Source organism: Sparus aurata, chromosome 13 (assembly GCF_900880675.1).
Source record: "Sparus aurata chromosome 13, fSpaAur1.1, whole genome shotgun sequence".
Lineage (NCBI taxonomy): Eukaryota > Metazoa > Chordata > Actinopteri > Spariformes > Sparidae > Sparus > Sparus aurata.
In genome coordinates this window covers 10,859,482-10,882,820 of record NC_044199.1, presented here as the reverse complement: position 1 = coordinate 10,882,820, position 23,339 = coordinate 10,859,482, and the positions used below count along the sequence as shown (strand labels likewise).

General features: G+C 44.2%; 1 protein-coding gene across 5 annotated transcripts in view; it reads right to left on the bottom strand.

Annotated features, from left to right (window-relative positions):
- The window catches only part of nrg2a (neuregulin 2a), a 79,026-nt gene that overhangs the window by 7,876 nt on the left and 47,811 nt on the right, over nt 1-23,339 (bottom strand). For 3 of the 5 annotated variants that reach the window (XM_030437749.1, XM_030437747.1, XM_030437748.1), the window contains exons 4-6: nt 9,893-10,013; nt 5,647-5,705; nt 1,194-1,217 (exon numbers count right to left, since the gene is read on the bottom strand). In XM_030437749.1, the coding sequence (XP_030293609.1) occupies nt 1,194-1,217; nt 5,647-5,705; nt 9,893-10,013 (204 nt within the window). Of the gene's footprint in view, nt 1-1,193; nt 1,218-5,646; nt 5,706-6,179; nt 6,257-9,892; nt 10,014-23,339 lie in introns of all 5 variants that reach the window. The other 2 variants (XM_030437750.1, XM_030437751.1) reach the window with 2 other exon arrangements.

Here is a 23,339-nt window from a genome sequence, read left to right as displayed (position 1 = left end):
AATTGGAAGTAAAGCGATGATTAACAACGATCCCCCCTCGGCCTGAAGCGCCGCTCACTCTGCTTTGTTGTCTCGTTCAATTATAGAAGTCTTCATCTGCTCAGGCATTCAGTGGGCACAATCATGAGATCTTACTTAACAGTAATGTATGAAACAAGTGATTTTTAAAGATGAGGTGTCATTAAATATGAACTTTAAACTGCTGCTTTTCCAGAGAAGAGCTGGTGCGATGGGTTGATGCAGACTCTTTGTCTCCAACAATGGAGCAAAGAGGCAGGGCTACAACCAATGTAATAAAACATAATTATGAACAACGCTTTCCATTCGTGTCGTGTCATAAAGAACGCAATCAAGATGCGGCACATTACTGCACTTGTGCAATTACATGACACCTGTTCTAAAAAAAAACGCCTCTGGCATTTATTTTCTTCGCTTTTCAACCGACTGGAGCGCTTTTCTGGAAAAGGCAGCAGGAAAAAAACCAAAACGGGGCGCTCACAATGAAGGAGGATGGAAATAGCGGCAGATAGAAAGAAAAATCATAACTGTAGGTTCTAAATATAACGTTGCATGCTCACATCACAGCATCTACTCCTTGAAGGGTAATTCAAACCAGTAACACAGATATTATATTTCATACTTCAAAGTCACATTTCAGCTACGTTAAGAAGACGGGAGGGGGGAGGGGGGTGATGCGGGGAAGCATGGGCAAGATCACACATAAATGAAGAGATGGCATATCAAAGGAAGAGACAGACTCTGGATTGGATGGATAGAGTTGACAGATTGAGGAAAAGACATCTGGTAGCTACAAACATGATACATCATGCTTGTTACAGATGGAAGAAGGAGTCAAAACTCAGTCCAAAAGGGGAAAAAAACAAAACACACTACCGTGAGTGAGACAGACACTCAGTTAATAGTTCTACTTTGTTTCATCGTATGATACGTGATGACATCCATGTTAATGATGTTTGATGGAGGATCAGTTGCATTGTCTGGGGGAGGGGGGGGGGGGTGTTGTCATTACAACGGGTTATGGTAGGATCGATCGGTTAATGGGGGGGGGGGGGGGGTCAATATGATTTACGGTTCACACCACAGACAGAATGGGAGCAAGTAAAAAAAAAAAAACATAAAAAGGACATCTACTAGGTAGCTAGGACGGAGAATCAAAACGGATTGTTCCATACCCATAAATTCAATCCCAAGATGCTCTGCCATTGCAGAGGGATGACAGGTGGAAGAAGGAAAAACAAAAAAAAGAAACAAAAGAGATTAAGAGAGTGGCACCTCCTTTACGTACTGTGTGGTGGAGCGAACACATACGCATTACGGCGACAGACACAGACGTTGGTCAGTGACATGAAGGACGAGACAGCCAGACACATTGAAAGCATGCAGCACACACATGGAAGCACACTGCACAAAGCGACGTGACTAAATTATGGCGATTTTTAAAAGGTGCACTATGTAGTTTTGGGGAAGAGAGAGAAAAGATTTACCATCTCTCTTTGTTTTCAAGACTGAACAAACAAACTGACCTTAAGGGACGACACAATTTCATACTGTTTTACTTTGATTCAGTGTGGCAGACCCTGCCACCTTCCCAGATTCAGACTTATTTTCCTCTGAGAACAGCTTGTTTATTCAGTCTCGGACAAACTCAATGCTTCTGAGTTTGTATTATTACCTTATTAATATCATAAACATCGAAATTCTGAGTTACAATATTTCTTCTCTAAAACTACGTAGTGTCCCTTTAGATATTAATTTATTTCACTCAAACTACAACATGTCTTGAGTTCTGCTCTCGAGGTCCCTCTACGTCTACCAGCTGTATGTCTCAACGTAGCCCGATGTGGAATCGCCCCGGTTCTACGCTCCGCGAGTGATTTTGCGAAAGAGGTTTTTAAGCTTTGCAGGGAGTGCAGTTTCATTACATAACCAAACCAAATCTCCTGATGGGAACAGCGCATATTAGGCCCAGAGCCACTCTCATTACTACTGCATGGGGGGAAAATATGCGTCAGAGATCACCTGTGCTTTCAGTTTTTAACGTTTCCCTGTCATCTCCCCGAACACACCCATCACATGAACAGGCAAGTTAAGAGGAGTGTGTCTGTGCAGTATCTAAATAATCACTTCGGCTGATGGGGAAGAATTATAGTCGGACTTTATGTTATACGGAGGAGCGGGGCTATTGGGAGGCTGCACCAACCAGCTGAGTCCATATCTCTGGCAGCTTCGCTTGCTTTACTTGGGTTGAAGCGAGTCCCAGCTGTTCTTATGACAACATGCTCTCGTTAAGCCAAGCCCTTATGGCTGAGGAGCAGAAGCCATCCTCCTTCTCTTTTGGGATCTCCTGGGAATGGGAGGCTCCCCTCCAGGAGGCGGGTCTTTAAGCGCGGAGTGGATTTGTGTGTGTGTGTGTGTGTGTGTGTGCACATGTGCCTGCTCTTTGGGAGAAAAATTTGATTTATTCTCCTTAATTGAGAGTAGAAAATGTGAAATATGCGAGGGGGCCATTAAATCTCACTACATCCAGCACATCTATCATGTCTGGATGCAGCTTTCACGAGCATGATTTCTATCGTGGATCTGCTGTTTTGAACTTGTGCGAGGTTATGTAGAGGTTCTGCTTTATGTAGAAAAATGATAATACATCTCGCGCTTGGACTGAGTTGAAGCCTAATCTTATCTATTTGAAATCACATTTTTTAAAAGAGACATACGCCTTTTTTCCGCCTTTTTTTCCTTTCCTTCAGTGATTTATTAGGTTTGTTTGAATGTAAAAGATCTTGGGAGATAAAAAGGCCAAAGTCCGTGCCAACAGAAGCTCCACGCTCCCACGGAAAACACTGCTCCTGAAACGCCTCGCCAGTATTCCTGCCTTTTGTCTCTGTGACTTTGTGACATCACACTACGTCACCGCGTCACACATTTGCTTAATTTACGCCTAGGTGCTAGTTTGGCCTGTAGGAATTTGATGTAGCACAGCTGCTCTGTTGTTGTAAGCGGTGCCGTCTCAGGCATGTGCAGGCCGGCCAATCAGAGGGGATCTTGTATTCAGAGAGAGGAGCCTTAAAGAGACAGGAGCTCAGACAGAGGGGGAATATAGTGGAAAGTATGAGACGACTAATGCATGTAAACCTGTTCTAGTAATAACAACAAATAAAATGATCAATCTGAAAATGAGCATGTCTCCTTTAACTAAGTGTAGTTGTGATGGCTAAAATATAAATTAGCAAATGACTTCATGCAAGGTCTTCCTGAGACGGACAGCCCTTACTTTTTTTTCTCTTGCATGTGAACAGATGTAAACGCATCCTGTCTTAACACTGGATCCACTATACCCGATTGTTCCCCAAAGCCAACTGGAAATTTGAATGCATAGGCATGTAAAAGCCCAGTAATCAAAGCCTGCTCTATGTCCGTGTGGCTGGACGAGAACTGGAAACGAGCGCCGTCCTTGATGTAGTCGCACAGCTGCACAGAAATGAGACAGAATGCAGGAAAAGAAGGCCGAGCGCGGGGAAAGAAGCGCTCCCACACACCACCGTCTGCTCTGCCAAAAAAACAAGTAATTTCAGCACAGCGCCCTTACGACTTAATGCGAGATGAAATTACTTGAGGTTAAGAAAAGGGGGTTTTTTCGCGTTGCACTCCGAGCCAACGGACGAGGCAGACTACGGGGATGAGGCTCTGAGGGCAGCAACCGGGCGACTCCAGCAAGCAGATGCAGTCAGTTGTTTTCTGGCTGAAGACGTTACATTGGACTGCAACCGCAGGGGCTTGCGAAGACATGACGCTGACAAATATGCAGGAGGATGGCGGGAGAGTCTTTGTTATCACCCAGCGTGAATTATAGACTTTGGTTTTTTAATTCTATATCATTATGACACACTATCCCTGCCCTTGTGTACGTTTTCCTCACAGAACTTTGTAGTTTTGTTATAGAAATGTAAAATCATTCCCTCTTTTCAGTATCAATAAACTTGCGTCACTGAGGTGTAAAACTGTCGCTGATAGTCTCAAGAGGCACGATTCCACACCAGGTGGATGGTTTTCAAGTCAAAGTGCCTTCAGGATAGGGTCTATTAAGGCGTAGCTCTCCGCAAACCTTCATCTGATCCTGGTTTATTTCTTCAGCTGACTGATAGGTGTGCTGATGTTGCTGCGTGGAGCGGTGAACTGTTCCCTTACCCCGGGCTAGTAAAGCTTGTTTGACACGGCACTCCACTGCAGCTCACGAACTCTGCACTGAGGACATCCGCTGTGAGAGCAGCTGCTTTGTTGCTACCTTGAAAAGCAAGGTGTGTTTGCAACACGTGCATTTCTGCCGAATGCTGGTTGCTGCCGGAGCGCGGCCGCAACTGAGGTATGAAACGAGTGAGCGGCTGATTTAAAGTGAAAGGTGAAAAAAGGTGTCGCTGGAAAGTCGGTGGGGGGGGGGGAGTTTTGAAGTTCACTCTACATTTCCGGAGCTTTGCAGCAAAGAAAATATTGCAGCATTCCCTCAACAACTAAAGTATATGGGGACAAAAAAGAGCCGAACAGAACATTAACATGGCTTCATCGGTTCACCAGGTGTATTCTAAGACTCCAGACACCTGAGATCCCGAATTGAATTGAGCAGACGTTTCTTTACAACCTTTCTGAGGCCGAAATCTTCACAGTGGCTGCTCAGCTGAAAGAGTTAGCGTGTGCCGTGTGTGAAGTAGATGCACCTCACACCGAGGGTTTAAATAAGCTCTTTTAAAATGAAAAGAAGAAGACTTGGGTAACACTGGACAAGCTGCGTGGAGCCATTTTATTAATTTTTTTCAGTCGTTTTGTGCGCTGAAGAATTTTAGCCGTCTTTCCACCTGCACAAGTCGAGGATATAAAGACTGAATTTTCATCTTGACGTGTACACTAACATTCAAAATATTCGCAGTACATGGTTGGACCTTTGGGGGAATCCCAAATTACTGCCAAAATCAAACCAATTTGGATGAGGAATTACGCTCTAGCTGACAATTTAACATTCGTAAATTTACGGAGGGACTTCCTACGTGTCGTATCTGGTGACTCTGCTGATCTGATGGCTTCAAGTGACGGCCCGCGACAAACATTCCGTTATCAGTCAAGCCAGCGCACCACCCAACACATTCAGCCATTTGTCATGCCTCTTAGTTAATGCTCAATGCTCGGGCCCTGCTCTCCATCCATTAGCTTTGATAGGATTATACGTGCTTGTGTTTGCAGCTGATTGCATCATTAGTAAGCGAGCTAAAGGTGTTTTTATTTTAGCAATTGTTTATCCATTAGACTGTGCTGTTAATGTGCGGCTGACTTTGTGTAAAATCCACTTCCGCAATCCAGCCGCCCACGAGTCGCTACCAAACTTACTACCTGAGGAGTCTGATGGGTGCACATGCAACACACCACGAGTTAAAGGGCACACAATCACACATGCAGACCAAACACAGCAACAGACTCTGCTACGAAAACTATGCCAGCTTGTGAATGACTCATCGGAATGAGGCAAAGACACAACTATTAGGGAACTAACAGGAAATGAATGCAGTCTTCTCTACGCTCAGCATGCACGCATGACACGAGGACAGTCTGACAAAGTGACAGAAGAGGAAGTTGACATACGGTAGAAACTGGCCATAACGTAGGTTTGACAGCGATCACCAGTAAAGTCATTTGGACACCTGATGGGGAGAAACAAAGCCACAAAAAAAAGAGAGAGAGGGAGGAGGAGGGTGGTGGGTGAGTGGGAAAGAGCAAGGGAAACAGAACGAGAGAGAGAGAGAGACAGACAGAGAGAGAGAGAGAGAGAGAGAGAGAGAGAGTGAGAGAGAGAGTGATAAGGAGAGTATGCGTAAGAGAAAAAGTGGAGGAGGGGGAGAGGGAGGGAGGGAGAGAGGGAGAGAGACACAGAATTAGAACAACAGCACAACTACAGACAGCAGAAGCAGAGTGTTCCCATGGATGACACCGCTGTGTGCATGGTGTAGTGCACAGCTCATTGCGTGTTGACCTGAGAAGGAGAAAGAGGAGGTGAAAGAGGAAGAGAACCGGGGAGGGAGGGAGGGTTTGGGTGAGGGCAGCAGGAGTCCACAGAGGTAATCCAGTGCCAACTGTGTCTCCCGCTCTCCTCAGCTGCTCATACCAAGTGAACATACTTTTGAAAGGATTGGGCATGTACAACCGCAGCGGCTCGGTCTGTAAGCATCGAGGGCCGAAGTATCCATCCGGACATCTGGGAAGGAGCAGATGAGTGTTATGAAAAGGAAAAACACAGGAAGTGAGGTGCACTGTAAATATTACCGCGACCTTTCACGGCATGTTGTGAAAGGTCACCGGTGGAGTTAAATGGATAAAGAAAAAAAAAAAGAAAAAAAGTGACAAACAGGAAACTTTTGTCACTGACACACCATAAACAACAACATCAGTGCTGGACACACGTTCATATTCTCATTGAAATAAATGAATACCACTTTTATTAACGTTGCATTACTGAATAATCACTACCATATTATGAATAATAAACAGGGATGCACGATAATACAGACAAGTCACATCAGCTAAGAAGGGCTTTAAAATGAAATGTGTGTAAAATCATCATCAGTTGGCTGGATGAGTTGGAAAATTTCAGCAAAATACAGTATCATGCATCCCTAATAATAAACCCAACAGTTATTCACTAGAAAAGCAGTTAGACGAATCTAAGTTAATGCACTAAACATCCTGTCAACAGTTGAAAAAAATGAAAAAGAACAGAAATGATAAAACCGTGACCCACAGCACTGCGAAAAACGTAAAGGCCCACGCTCTTTTAGACCTCAGTCTGCGTCGTTTGGTACGAGAAAGGAGGGACACTCATGACTGCACGGGCAGAAAAAGTGCAGTGTGTCCGGGGGGAAAACCAGGCGCTGCTCTGTCGGTGATCAATAAACAAATTCTAAGACACCGTGACAGTAGGCTAATGCGCTTTCTCCCGTTGGTGTCTGTTGGCAGCCTGGTGGCTGTGATGCATAACCTGCAAATGTGACTTTTTTTTTTTAAAATAGGTGTCATTGTGCAGTAAGTCATAAATAAGTCAAATGAAGAGGGAAATAAAATTTGTATTTCCACTTGCAAAAAGAATAATTTGTATATGGAGATTCTCTCAACGGAGAAGCATGACTGGACAACTGTTTTTACTTCTGGTTTGAAGCATAAGTCAAGTAAAGTTTCTCCGACGCGTAGCTTTTGTACATAAGTGAAGACAGACTGCTGTAACATCACCATCAAGTGACCATATTTCCTCATTATAATCCCATTAAGATGAGCGCTCGCTCTTTTAGGGGCACCGACATTCCACTCACAGTCACAACTGGACCACCGATCCAACAAAGGTCATTGCTGGTGATTTACTGGCTTCACACAACGCCTCCCAGGAGCACCATAACATTCAGCATTAAATTACTCAACCTGAGTGATGGTGTTAAACTGGGGGCTAACGCCACCTAGGCCGAGGAAAAAACCCGGGCTGAAAGATGAAAGAAACAAACTGTCGCCGCGTGATTTAAAAATCAGATGAGTGCGCAGATATCCAATGCGGCGTGGCTGCAAACTCTATTATCACTCTTTCAGCTTTGGTTTAAAGTCAATCTTTGTCATCATTCGTTATCAGCTGAAAGAAAATAAACATTGAAGGGAGCAAAAAAACGGAAGTTCTACCATGTGTTAATCAATAAACAGTAGATCTACGTTTGCTAGGTCTTACGCAGAGGTGATTTGATGCATTAATGTTCTAGTTTTGAAGAAATAATTCCCTTTCAGTGAAGAATGCTCATGCACTTTCATACATTTCGATACATCTGACCACGAGTTGCTCAATGGAGGAGCCACTTGACAGCAAATTCATCTGTGTCTGTCTGTTGTAAACTGAATATCCTGCGGGACTCAACAAGGAAGTTATTTGAGGATCTTTTTCTTTTACTATTCTTCATTTTTCTTGCACATTACAGTATATGGACTGGACGTAACCCTGTATAAAAATTTGTGTTTACTTGTATACCGATATGCCGGCCGATCAAATCCACCATTTTCACACGTAGAAGCGTGTTTACGGGTCTTTGCATTTCAAAACCTACATTACCCACAATGCAACTTAGTCACCGAGTGACATCACTGGAGGCAATTAGTCAGATTACATGTGGCTCCCTGTAGAGCTGCAAAAGGCTATATAATATTTTTTTTCACATATGCAGTAGCACTCCCCCCAAGACCTGTAAACACACATTAATGTGTAAAATTTGTGGAGTTTCCCTTTAACGGATTAAATCATGTGATGTTTATGCTTATTCTTCATGTGGAAATGTATTTTTTATGATTTATATGCTCAAAAGATCAATTCACGTGAAGGAAATCATCGTAAAAAATACATTTATGTGACAGAGTTACTTACTTTGGGTCATGTATTAACCTCACCTCTCCCCAAAACAAAGTTTACACCTCAAAGTGAAGGAGCTGGGCACAAAAAAAGTAGGGCTAGCTGTCTGCAGGACTTGTTTAGCCGGTGAGTAATACCCACTGAAGCCTGGCCTATATTGAATGAGATGGCTGTGGGGCAACAAATCCCTGCAGGCCTTCACTGCATTATCCAACTTTTCTGGACCCATGCCCCGGCCGTGAGTGAATTAGCTGCAGCAATTGAGTTATTGCTGCCTCCAATTTGTACACAGCGCATTGAACGGCTGTTGCAGCCATGTCCGCATTGCTTGTCGAGCATTCTTCCTCGGGCCAACTGGGCACAGGAGCCTCGCCAGCGTTTGAGCTCTATATCACGCCAGCCTATGCGATGCCGGGATGACATATGGCCGAATGTGATACCCGACAGCCATGACGGGAGACAATGTGCATGTTGTAAGTATGCTATCAGGTTTCACTGATGCCTTATTGAATTAAACAGGATAAGGGCCGCAGTTAACAAATATTTTCCTTATTGATTAATGCGATGATTGAAAGCAAACGCTGACATATTCAATTTGTTTGGCCGGTTTGACCTAAATTCCAAAACCCAATTCAATTTGATATGATAGAGGACAGAAGACATTGCTTTAAAAATCACTCATATGCTGAACTCGTCAAATTAGCTGCCTAATAATTTTTTATTAGTTTAATCGACTCATTATTGCGGCTCTACATATAAAAACGTATCAGTCCGCCGAAAATAGTCTTTATTTTAAATGATAACTCCGTCTGAACATCGTTCCAAAATGACGCTTCCTGATCTCAACTAACAGAAACTAAAACGTAAATGTCAAAGGCAGGGGAGGGGGGGAAAAAAAGCTTGTTTCTGTGATAATGTCAACCTGTTTTCTTCCTGAAAAGCTGAGATACATGGTTCCGTCCAGCCCACTTTACACACGGGTCTTGATCCCCTCTGCCAAGGACCTCAAATGTAAGCAATGATTCTATTTACCTCACTGGGGGCCTCCAACAGGCATAAATATTTGCTCACTACTAAACCAGTGACTCATGACATTTTGAAAAGGCTTTTAATGTGCAGCCCTCCTGTACACTAAACATGACTTAAAAGGATGAGCGCACCGCCGCCTCACTCCATTATTAGTGCTAAAATACACAACAGGTGGGTAGTTAAGCAGACTGGCAGCATTTTCCCTGTGATGTGTTTCTGCTGCTGCCGCTGCTGAAGGGAAGAAGAGCGGAAATCAAGTGCTATCAGGGAAATAAACAGCAGGATCAAAAATCTGGAGTTATGGAATATTACCAGAGTAAAAAAAACAACAAAAAAAAAAACGTCATGAAAGGAGTTAGGACAAAGAAGGTTAACGGTAAATAATTTCATTTTGGAGGCGAATCCGAAGAATCGGCGGAGGTAACTCACTTGCAGGAGAGCTGATTTATACCATGTATGAAGTAACAGTCGCCGCCATTCACACAGTAGGCCTTCTCTGTGTCGTTGCATCTTCTGGCGTGGCCTGAGCCTGGAGATGGCGTTGTGGTTACTGAGAAAGAGAGAGAGAGAGAGAAAGAAAAGAAATAAAAAAAACACATCGGTCAGTTTTCGTGACTGCAGGTTACTTACTTCAGGATTACTTTGAAATCACACACCATAATTATTGTTTTAATCTGTTTTTGATTTCGGTTTTCACTGTAGACACCTCTAAAACATTTCCAGTGCAAATACAATGTTTTTCCCATATTCAGCATTTGCAGTTGCCCAAATCAAACTACTCTTACAAAAACAGTACTGGCACACATGACTGGTACAGCACTGTGTGTATTTCTCTTCTGTAAGTGTTTGTGGCTGCCTTTTTTTTTTCAATCTAAGGCCACACGGGGGACTTTGGTGTTGAGCACTTACTCAAAATGTTTATTTTCAAATTTCAACGGAAATGAAAAATGAATAAAAAGGTTATCCTCATTAAAAAAACAAAAAGACATATTAGTTAAGTCGGCCTGAGGGGAGTACTTTACTTCAATACACTGCGGTCGAACATGTTCTGCATGTTCATTACCATGAAACAAAAGAGACGTGATAAAAAAAATGCAATCAAGTGCTCCTTGACAATGTAGCTGTAGTTTAATTTGATATTTTTTCAAATGTAATCTAGGCTAATTATAGTCACTTATTTCTGTCATCTCGTTACATAATCCAGTCTTTTTACTCTTGAGCCGGTTTTAGGCATAACAGCTCCAGTAAGATTAATAAATGTTGCAAACATGAAAACATGACCACACACAGGGTTTTTCGTGTCACATGAACCTGATTGCTGTCTTTTATTGGGCTGGCGGTCTCTCAACCCGACAAGTATCCTCAGTTCGGCTCGTATTATATGCTTGTATTTCCTAGAGAACTCTTAGTTTTCCATCCACAAATGTAATTGTGTCTCTAAGCAGTGTTGACACTATCTCAAGAAGTTCTATGAGCAAAGATAAATATTTTCCTGACATGGCGTAGGAGTTGTTTATGCATTGACTCAGGTCCTTGGAATGGCCCAAAATGTCATGTATCTGCACTTAATCCCCCCCGACTGAATAGATATAATATGTTTGGGATGAAGTCTGCTTATCTGCTCGAGAGCGAGGACGTTTGAAGGAAGAGGAGTGCTGAGAGAGGTGCGCGGCGGCAGGCAGGCAGGATTGGGCTTGAGAAGGGAGGAGCGTGCTTCGCATGTCAGATGCCAACATGTGATTGCAACCTTGTACCTGCTGTCAGACGCTATTAGCACCTTTGCGTGAGTGTGACAGTTTGTTGGGAGGAATACACAAGTTTCCGAGCGGGAGACCTCTACAGGAGAATGCATCAGCTTCAGCGCTCAGGGCATGTGGAATGTTGTGACAAGAGATTGCACTAGGTTTAGGCCGTTCGCCACCAGGACTAGATTTCACAATTCCCCATTTGTTATGCGGTCTGACAGTTGTCTGCATGCGAGAAGTGCGCTCTGCCTTGTTCGGAAGCACACTTCTGGTTTTAGCTAAAACAACAGAGGTTAATTCCCATGCTAGTCAGCACAACAAAGCAACGGGATGACATCAGCCTGCGTGTCTCTCGCCAGAATGAATAAGTCCAAACACAACATTATAACTACAACAAGAAAAATGTTGTGTGATTTGTCAGGGAATCTCATTAATTACCAAAGTGGGAAAAGTGGCTCTGTGAACAAGCTCCTGTGTCACTATACGGATTGCCACTGGATATGGAAATCTTCTGAGTTCTCATGCCCAGGCAGACACAAAGGTTCTCTATTGCAAACATACATTCAAACAAATCATAAATCCAAAGCTGGTTCGATCTGATGAGACGTGCTGATGTGAGTTATACCCGACCTTTTCAATCTTTGGAGTTGAAAAGGTAATATGTTTGGGCTTAAATCATAAGCTGTCGTGTTATTGCTCTACTGAAGTTCTCCTGGAAGTGATTTAATGATTCTAACATACCACAGCAGCCATCCGCTGTCACTTCAAAATTTTCCAAAAACACTTCCAGGCTCACCAGTTAATCAGGAATACCTCACCGACACACCTGACCTCTCACTTGGAGTGCTGGTGCGTAAAACACCTCATAAAAAAAGATCAGACAGGAGGAACCTGAAAACATTGTAAAAAAAAAAAACACACCCGCCTACGCTCAAAATAGAAGCCTTGTGCAGCCTTCAACCGTAAAACACGCAAGACAAAAGGCGGCGAACACTGGCTGCATGAATCTCTATCTGGGGCGGCAGCAGCCGATCCCAGAATGCACTGGTGGGAGGACGGGGAACGTCCTGGACAGATCATCAGTCCTCCGCAGGGCGGGCTGAAACACACAGACGGTCGCGCTCACACATAATCTCCAGTCCACCTGGCTTACATGTGGGTGGACTGCGGGTGGAAAACAGACGACCCGGAGAAGAACCCACATGAGGAGGTGGAGAACATGTAAACTTCACACAGAGAGGATCAGGGCTGATATGTGAACCTGGACATGTTCTGCTGTCAAAGTTTATTTGGCTACCGGCCATACCAGATCTGTTTCACTGCACTCGCTTCTTTTAACTCATTCTCATCATCTTGAGCCAGAGAGATAACTTGTGTAAGACTTTTTAACAAGTTTTAAGGTGATGGTTGCCCCAAAATTAGCTTTTCGCAGAACATTATAATGATATGTTCTATTTTGTTGTTCACAGAAGGACTTTTACACGACCTAATGCTTTTTGAAATCTAAACATATTCCAATCAACCATTACCTACACAAGGACACAAATCCCCTCACACGACAGCTCCGGGGGCAATGAATGGGAAACCAACTGCATTTTCGCACCAGATTTGCAAGAAATTTGGGTTGAAATTATTGGGAACCCCATGGCAATAGAACTTTGACTGACTTTCCGTGTCTGGTAATTCAATGTCCAGAGCAGGAATGTTTTTGGCAGTGGTAGATTATGGATCAAATCTCACTGTCAGACTTTAAAGCAACACAATACAAATTCCTGGAGAGAGTTAGCTGATTGTCGAGTCTCATCCCCAGATCATCAAATACTGGAGCGTTGGGTCAGTACTGGGTATTGTGGTGGCCACCCCAAGCTTTTCAGGGGCCGCAGATTTTCTCTGGGCGCCTCTGTCCAGAGGATTACATTTTGTTGCTTGGAACCTTATTTGAATGATGAAACATGGGTCTGCTCATTAAAACTAGATTAATACCCACAGTCTGAGCTTTGAACTTGGTTTTAAAAACCCAGACAGATGTGTTGATATGCCATCCAGCTGGTGAAGAGCCCACACATCCCCCTTTCAGCAGACAAGGTTCATTTGACTAAACAATAAACATCACCTGCCAGTATTCAAAAGCTTCAAGGAGGAGCACAGACACATTCCTGTGGACATCATTCTCCCCTCAAATGAGTCTTTTGGACAAGTAATGCTCTGTGAGAGAAGTCTCCCTCTGTGACAGGATCTCTCTATAAAAAGACAGGATATAATTGTTATGTAGGATCAAAAAGTTCCAAAGACAAAATAACAATCGAGCTTTAATCCCGAGCTGAAGGCCCAAGATCCGAACTCCGAAATGCAAGCGACAAACGCCGTTGACAATAAAGCTGACAACAAGGAGAATTCAAGAAATTCAAGAGTTGCCCAGACATGGGAAAAAAACACGGCAAAAAGGGTGGAAAAAAGACAAACACGGGAAGTGGACGATATAACCTACAAAATAAAAACAGGAAACCAAAAAAACAAACAAACCGTGACGATAACGTTTAAGTTAACATAATCATCACATGTAATTCCTGTCAACTGATATCTCAGATTCAGTTGCCTCTATCTCTGTAATGTTCATTCCAACAGTATCTACCGATCATTCACACACGTACACTACGGGAACGGAATATATTCCTACATCATCATAATCGATCGAGGGTGTCCCACGGGCCCCAAGATCACTTTTTTCCACGACGTTGCAACATTCAACTAACGGCTGCGACTGTCTGTCCAGTGTCTTCAAAGGTGGCGTCCATCCCAACACTAACAAAACACAACCCATTTGAGACCAGTTACTGGCCAGCAGTCATCAACTGACATCCAATCCTTGATACTGCACCGAGAGTGTCCCAACTTTCTTCTCCTCCTCTATGCTGTCCTCCCTTCTTTCTTTTGTGTCCTCCGATTACTCCCCCAGAGTGAGGAGAGGTTCTGGTTTCAGCGCGTCTCACTTAATGGACACGACAGAATACTTTGCGTTTTCACGCTTAAATCAAATACTGATCATATTCATCATAATTGTTGCTAGGAGAGCTTCAACTATTCTGATTATTTCACTTCAACTGCGGCTGCTTCTGGTGAAAACGACCGGAGGCCAAAGCCAGGAAACTGCAACGAAACCGATGCACCGAGCGTCTATAAATCACACACCCACCACCCACTTCAGGTTTTATAATAAACTTGTAAAACTTGACAAAAGTATGTACAATCCTGCTGAGAAGCAGTAAAATATCCTGGCAGGACCCTGAGATGACGGGACTCGCTGTTTCCCGTCTTCACCTGCAGCAACGTCCATGTCCACACGCTGAATACTGTAACTAACCACTGTGCTGCGAACAAAGCCAGCAACTTTGAATATATTCTAATCGGCTATGACCTTGTCTATTTTAAGGTCACAGATTCCCTATCACATGATGGCTCCATGGGAACTGAGCGGGACACCGACTACACTTCCTCACCGGATTTGCATGAGATTTGGGTTTAAAATGACTCGGAAGCCCAACGAAGATACGATGCCTTCATTCATAGAAAGAACTTTTTTTTTTTCTGACTGATGCGTGAGTATGTCTTTCCGTTGTCTGGAAAGTGCATGGAGGAAGTTTCAATAATGTGTTTCCATGCGATGTAGAAGCAAGAGTGTAGTTCGCTGGCATTAGGCAACAATGCATTATTGTGTCAACCCATCTACTAGAAATCAGGCTTATATATAAATAGCGTTGTACATTTCGGAGGTTACATTTCTTAGGAAAAAGTGGCGCAAATGTTGAAACAAGCAAAGAAAAAGTCGAAAATGTCACTTTTCCACCCAAATTGACGATCTTTTCCTCACCATAACCAATTTTTTTTTTTTCACACACTGGATATTACTTATTAGAGAACATAGCCACTAATTCCTGGAAGAAAATTAAAAAACTAGGAAAACTAATGAGCAGACAGGGCTGGGCTGTGGCATTTCACCATGTGGTGTTGGTTAAAGTACAAAAAATTACATCAGATGGTCCGTTAATGTTTGGATATTGCCTTATCTGACATGTAGGACGTAGATGATGTAATGACGTAATGTAAGTAATGCTTATAAAGTAACATCTTTATTCAGAAACAATATCAACAAAAAGTTAAAAAGGTCATTTACTTAACCCAAGTGGTTCCTTCTTGCATTTGTATTTAGTTACCGTACAAAACTTTCTCATCATATCCTGCAGATATTGTCTGTGGTAGTTTTTCTGGCTTCGGTAAACCCATAGAAGGAGAGGCGCACACAGACCCCCTCCCAGTGATGAAACGGGGACGCTGTTTTCTTTCTGAGGTGATCCAGTTCAGCCGGTACACTGTTTACTCAGGCTGCGGCGCATGTTTACTGGAGATTAAAACTCATGACAAGGCCGAGAAATTTATTGACATAGTTAGAGATACACATACAAACAACAGAGGAGCGTCTCATTTAGGGCTGCGTGGTGGTGGTGGTGGGGGGGGGGGGGGGGGGGGGAATTACTATACTGGTGTCGAAGATATGATCTTCTGCAAGCACGTCGATGCATTGTACGGTGTCATTTCACTATCATCTCATGGCACTACACTTAACACTGATTTGGTTTAAACAACTATAATCAAGGCCTATAAAACTACAAACTGGCGGACAACTTCACTTCCATGTTGGATCTTCATGTTGTTCTGACGGGTTGTAAAGTCTTTTCTCCGTCTCTGTTTGACTGTTTGTGGTCTCTTTTGGTTGAGAGGCTTTATATTCCTCAGTGTGATGATGTTTAGTTCACTGCATTTGTTATAAATGTTTAGTTGCATTCATTATAGGTCAGTCAGTTGCTGTCTGAGGAACTGTCTGTGCAGTCTAAAATCTGCACAGTTGAGGTGGTAGTTTTATGCTGTGACAGTGCAGTGTTTATGGTCTGGTTAGATAAAGGCACAAAAAGCACTTGGTAAGGGTTAGGAGAAGATTATCGTGGTGCTTAAAATACCTGCTTTGGTCGCAAAAAAAACACTAGGCTAGAGACGCCCCTGGCTGGAAATTGTCCTGTGGTGTCTTAAAAAAGTTTTGTAAATGTTGAAAAGCAGTCTTGAACAGTGGTCACTGGCTTGGCATCCTTCTTGCCTCATCCGCCACCATCCCCTCCACCTCCTGATATGTAGGTCACGTCATAAACATTAACGTGTTGTGGAAATGTCAATATGGAACGCATCCGTTTGTTTTCAGCAACGTTTCTTACCGACATTTTATTCGGGGCGACTCTGCTGATAGTATGATAGTGTGTGATAAGATGATTTGTATACGTTAATATGCTTTTTATATTACGCATATTATCGTTTTTTTTAAAACGAGCATGTTGTTTGTCACGGCTCCTCTGGGGTGGACACATTTGTAAACGCCCCGGCGAGGCTTGCTGTTAACAGACCGCAGCGCTTGCCGCTGACAGTTGCTATGATAACATGTGTAGCGGATGCTGTACGTGTTCATCGTTTGCCATGTGGAGCAGCTGCTCAGCGCGGTTCGAGCTGGGCAGAGTTCTTGCATGTGTCCAATAAAGAAAGAAAAAAAAAAAGAAAAAAACATCCAGAGAAAGTACATTGCACTCTGGTGTATCGGGGATATGTAAGCTGAAAGCTGCGGCGTGATTCCAACGACTCATTTTCGAAACCAATTGAGACACATGTTTTGTCACTTGAGAGCTCCTCTGTTCCACCTGCTCCAGTTAGTCCTGTCAACTGCAGGATTGCTTTCTCTACGCCGCGTTTGAAGTGATAATTAAGGGAAGGGGCAACAGTGGGCAGTGATATTAACAAAAATAGTTTGTCTCGTTTGAACATTAACAGTTTTGTTTTCGAGTCTTCTTTCTTTTTATTGGTTGTCAGCGTCTTTCCAGAGACGGCGCTTTTATCTGCAACGATCCCCAAGAGGCCCGGACGGTTAATGGCGAGGCTAAAAATGGCTGATGAAAGAGCCTGATCATAGCAGCCTGGACGTTTCCTTACCCTTCTTGCATCACGGTGAGAGTGCAATTTAATCACCGAGGATTTTTCGAGTCGTAGGACGGACTCTGTTACATGAAAAAAATCTTTACATGTAACAGAGAATCCATAAATATCACGCAGCACAGTCCCCCATCTCACAGAGGGGAGCAGAGTTCAGGTGTATTCGTCAAGGCTGACTCTGCTTTCCTGGCTGGATGTCGGAGACAAATTCCTTTAACCCAACAAGGAGATCAGCCTCTCCGCTAAACAGAGTTTATCTGCACTTATGCGGCCGGGGTTAAGTTAAGTTTTCTTGGTTTTTTAACCTCAGGTTTCGACTTTCCTCGGTCCTGGAGCCTGCGGGCTTAGTCTGGAGTTGGAGTTGACGAGAGGTTTCCTCATAGGTTAGCGAGAGCCACAGTGTTTAGCCATCAGCCCTTGCCACTGACTTTGATTAATCCTTCATGGCCCAAGAACTGAAAAGAAAAGCTGGGGGTGCAAGCAGGACCATCTGGAAACCTTCATAAACATGCCTGTCTTTCCACGCTCTCCAAAGGATTCTAGGAAAATCGTAAAAATGAAAAGAGAGGTCCCCGTTGCACAGTTTTTTTTTTTTCCTCTTGAGGCACCCCGTGCATATGCAGCAAACAGGGAAAAAAAAAAGCGCTCGCACTGAATCCTAAGCCCCGTGCTGCACCTCACAACCCAGCACCGCACGCCGAATTGTGTAATGAAATACATTTTCAACTGGCCTGTCTTTGGTGCAGAGTTATACACATGTCCCGCTAATTTATGACAAATGTCGATGATTTACTGCAGCTTGGTTTAATCTTTTTCACTTCTGCGGCGCAATTGAACAGAAAAAAGCACCTAGAAGGAAAAAAAACAAAACAAAAAAACACAAGACAGCATCAGATTCTGTGCGGGGAGAGAGCCAAGGCAGTTTTTCAGCCAGCGGTGGGTCGGTTTCCATCTGGACTTTGTTACGGCTTTGTGTTTTCACTCTTAAAAGCAATGTTATCAGGATAAAAAGTATAAATTATGTGGCCTATTTGTCAGTGAGCGGGGAACAGTGTGCAGAGCCGGTCCATCTCTGACAGCGACTGCATTTCTGCAGCGGGGGTAGATGAAGGGACACGAAGATCTGACAACGAGACATCATCTTGAACTTGCCAAATCACTTGAATGCCTGATTACGTCGCAAATCTAAACGGAGCTTTTGTGTGGCATCTATGAGTCGCACACAAAAAAAAAAAATGTATAGATGAGCATGTAAGCTAAATAAAGTGCTAGCTGGGGCAGCAGCGGGCGGGTCAAAAGGTGGCACCGTGCTGCGATGCTGCACAACTCTTTCTCTAATCAGACAACGCAAATCATCGCGATTCGAGGAAACGAGGGGAGAAATTAAACTCGGGACATAAAAATCGCTCGGGCGGGAAAGTGAAAAATGTCTTAAGTGCAGCCCCTTCAGCAGACACATAAAGAGGATGGTATCTGTAATAGCTCTGCCACCCAGACATGCTTTTCCACAAGTCAGTTTTATGTACCAGAAAAAAAAAAAAAAAAACTCAGAGTGACCCCCCTCCCTTCCTCCCTGCCTGCTTCCCTCCTCCCCTTCCCCTCACCTCCCAACTCCTGGCAAGGGAATGCCTGACATGTCTCCTGTTACAGCTGGGACCGAGATCTTTTATCTCTGCGCGAGAGCCCAATTCATGTTGCATGCACTCTTGCAACACTTGTGTTCCTCCTGGTTCTGTCTGGGCTCGGCTATTTCACACGGAGGGAATAAATAAGATAAGCAGATAAGGCGGGGGAACAAAAAGACTAAATTGGAGGGCGCGGTTTCGGCTCAATGCAGAGCTGCTGACGGGTGGGACTGATGTGGCGAGGGAGGGTGTGCAGGGATGGTTACGATGATGCATGCGTGAATGAGAAGAAAATTACACTTATGCTAGATTCACATTGTGGGAGCAGTGGCGTTGAATAGCGGCGTTACGGTCCTGCAGAAAGTGGAGCCGGAGGACAAATTGCAGCAATAAGAAAAAGTAAGACAAAGGTCTGGACGCACATCGCATCGCTGCAAGGAGGATCTGCTCCATGTAAACGTTTCCTTTCATACGCCCGAAAGATTGATACTTTCTTTTTTGAGTGTTGTTAATTACACGCAATCCATGTTTTCATTCTCAGATTTAGAGCCACAACATATTTTGACAGGAGCTCAAGTCCGGACAAATGTAGCAGGGATGAACGAAACAAAGGAGGAGAAGAAGGAAAAAAAAAACAGAAACAAACGAGAAGCCAAAAAAAGAAAAAGGGATGGATACGGGAGCAACCCGGGGAAGAGGAGGGTTGAGAAAAGAAGGTTTGTCGACAGGATCTTAAGTTGGAAAATATTCCAGCTTGCCAAAGCCAACAAAAAACAAGCACGCACCTACTTCCACACAGACAGTATAGGCACACCCAATCAATGGCAATAGTCGGCATCTGTGTCTTCTAGTAATTTGCAAAGAGTTCAAAGGGAGACGAGGAGATTTCATGACAAATACCCGAAGAAGGAATTAAATTGCTGTTTACTGTAGGTAGGACCCATTGTGAATGGGAGAGCACTTAAAGCTTTTTCTTCAATAGGAAATGATCCACAATTCAAACACCTTCAGTATGAAACAGGAATGTTTAGAAATGAACAAAATGGAGCCTGCCAGGAACATTAATCTACCACCCACTCTCCAGCAACACTGCCACCGCCACAACCAGTGTGTCTTCTTTTATATTCTTGTCTCCTATTACCATTTTTCAGTCACATAGCTGATATGCCTGGTCTTGCCTGCCTCAATCGTCTCTGCGCTGAACCGAAATCAAAGAGCAGCCCAGTGTGTGTGATTGCACAACAGCTGCTCATGCACAGCGCGGAGAAGCAGAGCGCACTCAGGCAGGGCTCGCGTAGTGGTGCGGGTGCACGAGCGGGTGTCGGTATGACCGCTGGCGGGCACCAGAATGTGTGCAGTTGGCAACAAAGTGACACATGGTGTTTTCCACGGCGCAGTTCCAGACAGGGCTGTTCTAAGCTCGAGCTCAGCGTGGCGTCCTGAGGATGCCTGTTGCTTTCATTTTCCCCACTCTGACCTGAGTTAAATGTCTATTTCCTGCATCCTCGCCAGCGCATCTTTCTCAACTACGGCCGCTGTGGTCGCACATGAGCGGGGAACGAACGCTCAGTTGTAAAAGAATCAAACCACTGAATGACTTGGGCTGGATTCCATTGTGAATTGTACTCCTACCACTCAGAACAGATGTTACGAGTAGTCTCAAAACTGCCCCAGAGGAATGGGACGACCCTCCAAGACCTTCATCTGTCATCGGTAGTCGGTAATCCTGGTATTATCACGGTGCAATTATCCAGTTATCTGACTGAGATAGAGAATCATGGACGCTCGTCGGTCATCTATTAATAAAATGCACGGCTTCTTTCCTGGCCACTCGCAGGGCTTCACAGGCTAACATTAGCAACCTGTGCTCCTACCCTTCCGATATTAGAGAAGCAGCAACTTCGCTTCATTCAGTTTTAGCCTCTGCTTATCCATGAATCAGGACAACCTGCCCCTAGGCATGAACGCGCAAAATGGAGGGGTTAGGGCTAATTGTGCAAAGTTTATTGGGATTGGGCCTTTGTGTAGAAGGGAAAATCCACCACATGTTGCCAGGAACTCACCACTTCAAAGTCGCTCAACCTTGGGCCATCTTTTGTCTAAACTTGCCTGACAGACAGCAACTCTGGTGGTAGAAGTCAGAGGAGCACATCTGTGACCCGACTGTGAAAAAACACCGCTCCGCTCCTTCAGTATCTGCTACCGAGAGGCCATCGAGCAGGGCCTTTGCTCGAGCTCGATGAAGCAAGCGGGAGATATCTCCCACATTTACATTTCAATGCACATGGTGGTTACGACACAGACTTTGCTCGACCTCTGCTGTCTGGATGTGAAAGGAGCTGTGAGAAGAAGTTGATGAAACCCTGGAGGAAATTAGTTTAGTCTAGTTTATGTTTTTCAAACTAATCAGAGGAAACTCATAATTTGATTTTTTTTTTTTAAATTGAAAAAAAAAAAAAAAAAAAAAAAAAAATCAGAAAGAAGTAGAATTTTCTTCCAGGAAGCGCAGCACCAAGTTAGCAAAAGATACGCGGGGTGGCTGGACAGTTATTTTGTCGGCAAGCTGCTCAATTTACTGTTTTGAAGCATTACAATTCATTTGAATAAACTTTCACTTTCATTTATTTATTTTTCTTCCAAACTTTCAGATTGTTGTTGGAGCAGCCGAGAACAGCGGAGGCCAGAAAAAGATGCCCAGGCGGCTGTTACAAATGGGCTGGATTTCATCGACAGTTCTGCCGATTATAACCTTTAATTTCAACAAATGACTGGTTCTGCAGAGCCTCTTGGACATTACCACACATTACAGTGTTATATACGGGTTACCGTGTTAGACGCCACCGCGGTAAGGGCAGATTGTCTACGTCTAACTCAGACTTGTCAACCGCCATCGAAAAAGGTGGGGAACGAGAAGCATCGAGAGTCGAGGGAGAAGGTCCTTTTTTCAGCAGTGAGAGCTACGGAGAGGACTTTTACACTGATAGACTGCAGGAGGTGCCCCTATGTTTGAAAGAACGCCCTCTAGGGTGCCCTTCCAGTGGACAAAATGTGGTGCTCTTTTTTTTTTTTTTTTTTCCCCTAAGTCCACCACTGACCAGCTACCTCCAAAAAAACGTCTTTTTTTTTTAAAGGTAAAGTGTATATCAGTATAACAACCATTATTCCAGATGATGATTCTCACTTTTTAAGGACAAAATTTGGAGGCTCCCCGCATCTCTCTTTTGTCCTCCAATCTCCAACAGCTGGCCCTCATTTCTGAGGAAGGGCAGACGTTTTAACCGCGCACCAGATACAGAAGACATATACCACCGCTCCATATTTGGGTCTTGTGCACACAGCAACAGTAGTGGCCAGCTGCTAGGACTAAAGGTTTTCCCTCAGCTCTTTCTCCGAAAGCCAAAAAGCACACAGTCCGCGCTTGTGTGTGTGTGTGTGTGTGTGTGTGTGTGTGCACGCGCTGCAGCCCACGCTCGCACACACACCACCCACACCGGCTGTACATCCTGAAAAACGGGCAATGGAGCGCTGCCTGTTTTGTTAGGCTGCCGGCCCTCTGTATACTAAAAGGATGAGTTCACTGCGAGTGTATCGGTGATTAAAGTGAGTGTGAAATGGCTTCCACGGCGCCGTCCGTAACCACCCCCCCCCTACCTGCCCTCACGCTAGAATCCCCAGGAAAGAAACTTAGTCACCCCCAGCAGACACGATGCAACGCACACAGTTGCAAAACCGCCGGCCAAAAGGAAGCGGCGCGATGTAGTAATGGGAGGCTTTGGGACAAGAGACAGCTGTGGCAACCAAACTACAGTACTGCGCTACCCCTGAGCTTTAAGCAATGGAATGGTAAGTACATGTTCCTCAAAGAAAACCCTTGAAAGAAGTGTGAAGACACCACGAATCACCCACGTCCAATTTCTGAAAGATGCTAAGTAATAGGAGGAGCAGGGATTTCTGTTTGATGTGAGCGAACAATGGTTTACTAGTTTCACAGACCTGCCTCTGCTCACTGAACTCACAAGCAACTGCAAATTATTACTGACTCAGTGCGGGCAAGCCTTTAAGGATGCGATGAATCATTTTCGGGCAATATCTCTCTCCCTCTTTGTAAGCATTAGCAAACAGATTCTTGTTAGTTCTTGTTAAAAATCCCGCACAGTCACCCACAGCTGGGGTCACCATCGGGGGGAAGAGACCACCAGGACGGCCGAGGAGGGGCCCCAAAAAAGGGAAATCTTTTATTGTGCTATTAAATGAAGTCTCAGTTAAGTCGGAGTCGTCGAGGGGGGAACCCTGCAAGAGTTAACAAAAGCCCCTGCACGGAGCAGGAAAAAAAAAACCAAAAAAAAAAAACCTCATGTCACCTCCTGCTCACATCACTCAGCTCTTCAAGTGTAACAGCTGCTTCCTTCCACACACATAGCAATATCCTCGCTCATTCACACTGAGGGCTTAACTGTCCCGCAGAACACCGTGAGATTACTG